General features: G+C 48.4%; 1 protein-coding gene across 5 annotated transcripts in view; it reads right to left on the reverse strand.

The window, feature by feature from the left end:
• Nucleotides 1-8,063, reverse strand: part of FRMD4A (FERM domain containing 4A) — a 373,568-nt gene that overhangs the window by 109,630 nt on the left and 255,875 nt on the right. For all 5 annotated transcript variants that reach the window (XM_010859943.1, XM_010859942.1, XM_010859941.1 and 2 more), the window contains exons 8-10: nucleotides 6,669-6,752; nucleotides 938-1,003; nucleotides 633-690 (exon numbers count right to left, since the gene is read on the reverse strand). In XM_010859943.1, coding sequence (XP_010858245.1) covers nucleotides 633-690; nucleotides 938-1,003; nucleotides 6,669-6,752 — 208 coding nt within the window. The remainder of the gene's footprint in view (nucleotides 1-632; nucleotides 691-937; nucleotides 1,004-6,668; nucleotides 6,753-8,063) is intronic.

The following is an 8,063-nucleotide window of genomic DNA, read 5'->3' on the forward strand; positions in this document are numbered from 1 at the left end:
GAAAGCTGAGTGCCGAAGAATTGATGCTTTTGAACTGTGGTGTTGGAGAAGACTCTTGAGAGTCCCTTGGACTGCAAGGAGATCCAACCAGTCCATTCTAAAGGAGATCAGTCCTGGGTGTTCATTGGAAGGATGATGCTAAAGCTGAAATTCCAGTACTTTGGCCACCTCATGAGAAGAGTTGACTCACTGGAAAAGACCCTGATGTTGGGAGGGATTGGGGGCAGGAGGAGAAGGAGACGACAGAGGATGAGATGGCTCAATGGCATCACCAACTCGATGGACGTGAGTTTGAGTGAACTCTGGGAGATGGTGATGGACAAGGAGGCCTGGCATGCTACGATTCATGGGGTCGCAAAGAGTTGGACATGACTGAGTGACTGAACCAAACTGAACTGAACTGAGGCATTTATCACACCCACTTCACTAAAGGGAAAGTAAATTTTGGAGCGTCTTTGAATCAAGTCTTACTACACTAGTTGGGGGTGTTCCACTGTCCCAACTCCCCCAGCATGTGATCTCCCTGACCGAGTCCTCCCCAAACCCCAAAAAACTTCACTAAGATTAAAAATAAAGAAATGAAAATCTTTTTTAGGGCATGGTGGCAATGTTCACCAAATGAGCTCACTTACCTTCACTGCATAATAGTGAACTCCATAGGTTGGGAGAGACTCTACGATGCTCATGTAGCTGTGAAAACAAAACAAAACAACACACACACACACACACACACACGTGGTTATTCAGCAGAACTGGTATCACACGCACATTGGTGTCTGTGTGTACATGATAAAAGTTCTCTGAATGGTTATTTACTTAAAAATTAAATGGAACCACCATCCACTGGAGTCTCTCCCAGAAGAACTGAACAACCCTGACATGTTCTATGTGAACACGCACACAACCTCATCAGCACTGGGAGGGGTAAGGTACTTACTTCACGATGGCTTGGCCTCTGGTCTGGCCGTTGAGTTTCTTGTAGTGCTCGATGACCCGGTCCTCACTAGAACGAGAGGAAAAGGAGTCTCTACCTTAGTCTCCAGGTGACAGCCCCGAGCCCTCCTCAGGAAAAGACTGTGAGCCCCACATCCTCACAAGAAGTTCCAAGGAGCCAACAGCTCCTAGAAGAATGATTTGTCCTGGAAGCAGCATTTTGAAACCCAGCCGAAGTGAGATGTCCAGGGCGACAGAAGTACCAAAAGAGTCCACTTTCCCCTCAGAGGACTCACTGCTCTTTGTCTTGAGTTTGGCTCAGGTTCGGGGGGTTAGACTCCTTGTGGGAGCAGAGGATGAAAGGAGCACGCATCCCAGTGGGGAGGGACACAGGACGAGGACAGGCAGACAGCCACTGCTGGGGGTCCACGTGGATGCTTCGGGCAACCTCGGTCAGGCCCTCCTCCCCTCCTAAACTCCAGCTGCCCAGTCAGGGGGAAGGAGGTGCTGACCTCAACACGACATTCATGGCCTCTCTACCCTGTTAGCAGTTAATAGCTCAGGGTGTCCAAGGAGGATCGGAAAGTTCGGGAATTTGGGGCTGGTTAACACAAATCAACCTCAGATAGGCAGATGACAACACTCTTTCAGCAGAAAGTGAAGAGGAACTAAAAAGCCTCTTGATGAAAGTGAAAGAGGAGAGTGAAAAAGTTGGCTTAAAGCTCAACAGTTAGAAAATGAAGATCATGGCATCCAGCCCCATCACTTCATGGGAAATAGATGGGGAAACAGTAGAAACAGTGGCTGACTTTATTTTTTTGGGCTCCAAAATCACTGCAGATGGTGACTGCAGCCATGAAAGCTTACTCCTTGGAAGGAAAGTTATGACCAACCTAGACAGCATATTGAAAAGCAGAGACATTACTTTGCCAACAAAGGTCTGTCTAGTCAAGGCTATGGTTTTTCCAGTGGTCATGTATAGATGTGAGAGTTGGACAATGAAGAAAGCTGAGTGCCGAAGAATTGATGCTTTTGAACTGTGGTGTTGGAGAAGACTCTTGAGAGTCCCTTGGACTGCAAGGAGATCCAACCAGTCCATTCTGAAGGAGATTAGCCCTGGGTGTTCTTTGGAAGAAATGATGCTAAAGCTGAAAGTACTTTGGCCACCTCATTGGAAGAGTTGACTCATTGGAAAAGACTCTGATGCTGGGAGGGATTAGGGGCAGGAGGAGAAGGGGACAGCAGAGGATGAGATGGTTGGATGGCATCATGGACTTGATGGACATGAGTTTGACTAAAGTCCAAGAGTTGGTGATGGACAGGGACGCCTGGCATGCTGTGATTCAGAGGGGTCGCAAAGAGTCAGACACGACTGAGCAACTGAAGTGAACTGAACACAAATCATAGAGCAGTAAAATGCCCACAGCAGCATTGTGAGATAAGGCAGCTACCGGAAGTCAGATGGGGACCCGGTAACCTTCTGAAATCTCAGATCTAACATAGCAAGAGGTTAGCTCACTCCTTTAGGGGCATGGGGGCTTCACCCTCCTGTGACAAGGCAGACAGTATGAAGGGCCTCCTGGGAAGTGACCCTGTACCCCGCTGCCTTTGGAAATGCCAAGCCCAACTCTGGAACCACATTCCACCTATTGGGGGGTCAAGTCCAAAAGCCTGGCCTCTGGGACCTTGGAACCTTCTTCCTCAGGCCTCCACCTTACTCTTCCTCCCCACAGCCTGTGGACTCCCACGATGGGAGGTAATTCCAGGGATGAACCCTCAAGACCTCCTCAGTTGAACTTCACAATCTATGATTCATTTATTATCCCAGAGCAGATCGAAAGCCTTCTTTCACCCACCTCTTATTAGTGAGGCCACTTCTGGGGAGCGGAGCACACATTCTGTATGTTCATTACTGAGTACTTGGGGGTAGTTTATTTTTCGTTTAGTTACTCTCTTAATCTTCTGTGAATATCTCTGCATGTTAGTATTCTGAAATTTGACTTGTACAAGATTGGCCCCTGGCAGGAAAGTGTCTTTCCTGACGTCCCAGATGGGGAATGACTGGCTACGAGGGGCCTTTGTCTAGCTGAGAGTCAAGTCTATGGGGTCCGAGCACCCTCTCTTCAGAAAAGGGCAGAGGCAGCCATGTTTCTCCTTAGTTCCCACACACCTCACACCATGGCGGCTCTGCACTGAGGGGGACAAGGCCCTCTCCTGACAGAAAATTCTCCAAAAGTGTCCTTGCTTGGGTGGATGCCAGCCTCACAGACCATCAGAGTGGGGTCAGGACATTCTGGGGTCACCCTTCCAGCTTCCTCCCCAGCTGCCCACTGAATCAAGAGCTGGGTGGGCACACGATGATGTAGCATTTAGGGAGGCTGACCCTCAGATCCAGGGTCAAACCACACAGTATAGCTATGAGCCCGCTTCCTTGGTATAGAGTCGCAGAGAGGGTTCCCTGCTCCCTAGGCTGGGATGGGGGTGCGGAATTCAATACAGCGCTGTAGTGGTGAACACCAGCATGGCTCAGGAAAAACACCAGCGGGGTCAGAAACACCAGCAGGCAGCTGTGCAGCTGTTCATAAACTAAATGGCCTGACCCTTGGGGCCTCACTGAGCCTGACAGCTGCAAGGATCTGCCACCCCACCCTCTCCCGCCTAGTTTCTCCTGTTGTTTGAGACCCTCTGAGGCCTCAGTATCTTCCTTCTTCCTTGGCTTTCCCCTCTCTGTCTGTCCTAGTGGAAACACCGTGGGCAGGCATGTGACAGCAGCTGCCACGCTTCCCCTCCACTCCCTGTCCCTCCATGGGGACTGACAGATGATCATGGCACTGACCACCCCTCCATGGGATTACTATCAGAGACCCACCAGCCAGAGGAAATGGGATCCCCAAACACCATTTGGAAGGTATGGTGTTACATGAAGCAAAAAGGCAAGTGACCCAGGCTGATAGTGCCCCTAGGCAGGGGCTGGCTCGCGCTGTTAAGGTCAGTCATCTCTGCATACAGGGAACCCAGAAACAAGCCGACGGCCACAGGGCTCCCTGTCTCAGAGGAGCTGTCAGCCTGCAGGGGCCAATGATTTCAGAGTAAAGGAAGACATCCCCTCACGCCCTGTCTGGGTGTATTTGTGGTCCCTCATCAAGAGAAGCCAGGTCAGGGCCCTGATGCTGCCCCCTGTCCCGGGGCCCTGGGCACTGCGTGACTCAACGCCACCCTCCCATAAGGAGATCACACAGGGCGAGAAGTCCAAGCCTGTGGAACGCTTGGGGAAAATGAGCAGAAAGGATTACTGGGTGATGATCTGGCATTATTGTGTACCACTCACAACTTTCTAACTGCATTATGTGCTTGTTTATTAATATTTCCTCTCTTAATTACAGTCTGGATTTGGCTGCTACGGTTAGTCCCATTTTACAGATGGAAAATTAAGGCAGCAGAGCTTCCTGGATTGTCATTACCCCACAGCTCAGAGACATGGCTGGGATCCTAAACCTGCTGTTCTGCTCACTAGGCTGCAATGCCTTCCCTGGCTAGTGTGGACAGGATCCCTATGGCTTATTTAGGCCTGAAGGCTGTCCACTGCATCTGTGTATGGGCACTTTTTTTTTTTTTTAAGCTATGCATCATGACAATGGTTCATGCCACTGGCCTGTTTGTGTAGAAGCTGAGCTGTAGAACCTGGGGGCACCTGCTTCAAAAGCATCCCTCCCTTTGTCTTGTCATCCTCCTAGGACATTTAGACAGTAACATGGTGCCTCTGGGTCCAAAAGGGTGGGCCTGGTCACAGAGATGCAGGGCTGTTCTGGCAGGACAGCTAGAGACGTGGATGAGGATGAAGCCGTTCATGCTGACAAAAGAGACAGCACCAGCGTGAAGGAAGGAGTCACGGCTCAGTGATGATGTTTGCGCACAGAGCAGGCTGTGGAGATAACCCAGAAGAAAACCCAGAGACAGGAAGGAGAGAGATGAAAGGAGGACTTCCCAGCTCTGAAAGGAGCAGCCAGGGTGTAAGCAACATTTGGAAACATACAAATGAGATAAATGAGGGATTCGTTAGGCTCAAAGCAACTCTGACTCCAGACAAGCCAGCAACATTACAGCCTCTGCCGGCTAATGCATTTCACCAGGTAGGAACTACCAGTTTTGTGAATTATCTCCTTGCAGCTCCAGTCCCTTCATCACTGGTTTCCTGAAAATAAACCGCTGGGAGGACAGAGAAGGTAAGGCCCAGGGAGCATGAGGAATTCGGTAGAGGGCAATTTGTTTCCACACAAAAGGAAACAAGAGTGCCATCTGGGGTGTTTGTATGTGCACGCTGCCAGGCTGGAAGTCTGGAAACGGACACATGCAAAGTCTTTGTGTGTTAAACCAATCTTGTTCTTTGAAGGCAAATTATAAGGCTCTGAGCACTGTTTATCACACCTATGCTACCAAAAAAAGACTGGCAACAAAACAGTTCAGAGAAATGAAACCGAGAGTGTCGGCACACAGGTGGAAGCTCCCAGTCTCAGGGTTCAGCCCTTTTATTTCCTGTCCAGCTGCCCGGTCACTTGGTCTCTTGGCAAGACATGATTTATGTCCTGGAGTTTCATTCTGCTAATGCCCTCCACAGTAACATGCACCCGATCCCAGCCAAAGGAGTCCCCTGAAGCCATCCGGATGACTGAAAAACTAGTCTGACAACTGGAAAGGTGTCTGGTGGCTCAGATAGTAAAGCGTCTGCCTACAATGCAGGATCCCTGGGTTGGGAAGATCCCCTGGAGAAGGAAATGGCACCCCACTCCAGTGTTCTTGCCTGGAGAATCCCATGGATGGAGGAGCCTGGTGGGCTACAGTCCATGGGGTTGCAAAGAGTTGGACACGACTGAGCGACTTCACTTTCTAGACAAGATGAAATGTTATTAAACTGTAAACTTCATAAAGTGCATTAGAGAAATGCTGAAAAGTCATATGTTATAATGCAACAAAATTGACTTGTTCTGTGATTTATATCTTATTATTTTTAAATAAAAGCCCTTACAGAAGCCTAACAAAAAGTGCTTTTGGTTACAGAGTCATAAGAATGATTAGGGAAGTGGCGTTTTCCTTTCAAAGGATAGTGGTTGGGGCTCGCTGGCCCTACAGTATTTCAACACACTACCCAGCCATGCAAACCCCACTCCACTGTGACCTGAACCACAATCCGGGAAGAGTTCAAACGCCTGATTCATTGAGAATCAGTAGTGTAGGGCCTAACAGATGAACTATGGTGTAATGTTACACGGCAGCTACATCAGGAGATATGAAACATTGTGGGAAAAGGAAAGAATCAACCTCCCTCTTCTGCAAAGAGGAAAGCCCTCTCATCCTCCCACATCTCAAAATCCCACACATCCTGTCATCAAATGACAAGGATCCCAAAGCGAAATTCTAGCAGTCCATGAAGGGATCTCCAAGGAGGCAAGGCATCCAAAGTGAAATTTTAGGAGTTTTCCCTTTTATTAAAAAAAAAAAGAGGAAAAGAAAGAAAATAGGAAAAACAGCTCTCATATTCCGTGTCATTTAAATAAATGCAAAATATGGTTTCATGAAGGCTCAGGCCACTCGATACAGTTTGGAATCGCTCTCTGATTGGGGACCAGGTTGGCCCGTGGTGGTGGGGAGGGTGGACAGTCACCCGGAGTCCCCTGCCTCCCTCGAAGGGGCTCCATCCTTGGGGGGATGACTGGGGCGTGCAGAGAAAAGGGGCTTACCAGTAAGCCAGGGAGGGGTGCTCCTTCAGGGCCTGTGTGGGAAGCGCTGGCAGCTTCTTCAGGTCAGTCCTCACCACTTCATTGCTGCAAGACAGGGGCAGACAGGGGGCATGGCAGAAACACACTCGGCCCAGGAGAAGACCGCTGCACCACGCCAGGAAACCCGACCCCCGCCATCTGGTCCTCATACCCCACATCTGCGCCCCTTTAGTGAAAAGGGGAGCTTTCTTTGTCCTGATTCAGTTACACAAGGGGACACACAGCATGCAGAGCCCGCTGGCCTACGCCTGTGGTGCACACAGCAGGGCAGGGTAGAGCCCTCTGGGATGCCTGAGGGTTGTTTTCAAGCCCTGCATGCCAAGCGGGCACAGATGAATGTCCCTGGGCAGCAGGAATGTGGGAGAAGAGCCACCAGTGACCCCAAAGGGGGGACCTTAGGGAGCTCCTGGGGGCCCAGTCGTGGGCTCTGAGAATGGAGCTGTTTTTGACTGTTTTCGCCTTAAACTGTTTCCCTCACTAATCTATAGGTCAGTTTTCTTTGCCTGGATTAACCACATACTAGAAACTGTTGTCCAAAATATGACAAATCAATAACATTTGCTCTTTAAAACCAAGATAATTTAAAAATTCATTATTATATAAAATATGGTGTTCTTTATAAAATGCTATTAGCCTGTTAATAAGGCATGATTTCACTATATTAAGTTATCTACATTCAGAAATCCTTGGTCTAGTGTATTAACCTCTTTCTTCCTAAGTAAAAAAGAAATTTGCACTTACTTATGTTCTGAAATATGATAATTACAATATATTTTCAAATTCTCAAAAAATTTGACTTTAGAAATTTTTCCTATTGGAGTATAGCTGGTTTACAATGTTGTGTTAGTTTCAGGTGTACAGCAAAGTGATTCAGTTTTGAAACACAAGCTGGAATCAAGATTGCCGGGAGAAATTTCAATAACCTCAGATATGCAGATGACACCACCCTTATGGCAGAAAGAGGAACTAAAAAGCCTCTTGAAAGTGAAAGTGGAGAGTGAAAAAGTTGGCTTAAAGCTCAACATTCAGAAAACGAAGATCATGGCATCTGGTCCCATCACTTCATGGGAAATAGATGGGAAACAGGGGAAACAGTGTCAGACTTTATTTTTCTGGGCTCCAAAATCACTGCAGATGGTGATTGCAGCCATGAAATTAAAAGACGCTTACGCCTTGGAAGGAAAGTTATGACCAACCTAGATAGCATATTCAAAAGCAGAGACATTACTTTGCCAACAAAGGTCCGTCTAGTCAAGGCTATGGTTTTTCCTGTGGTCATGTATGGATGTGAGAGTTGGACTGTGAAGAAGGCTGAGCGCCGAAGAATTGATGCTTTTGAACTGTGGTGTTGGAGAA

Source organism: Bison bison, unplaced genomic scaffold (genome assembly GCF_000754665.1).
Source record: "Bison bison bison isolate TAMUID 2011002044 unplaced genomic scaffold, Bison_UMD1.0 scf7180017864461, whole genome shotgun sequence".
Lineage (NCBI taxonomy): Eukaryota > Metazoa > Chordata > Mammalia > Artiodactyla > Bovidae > Bison > Bison bison.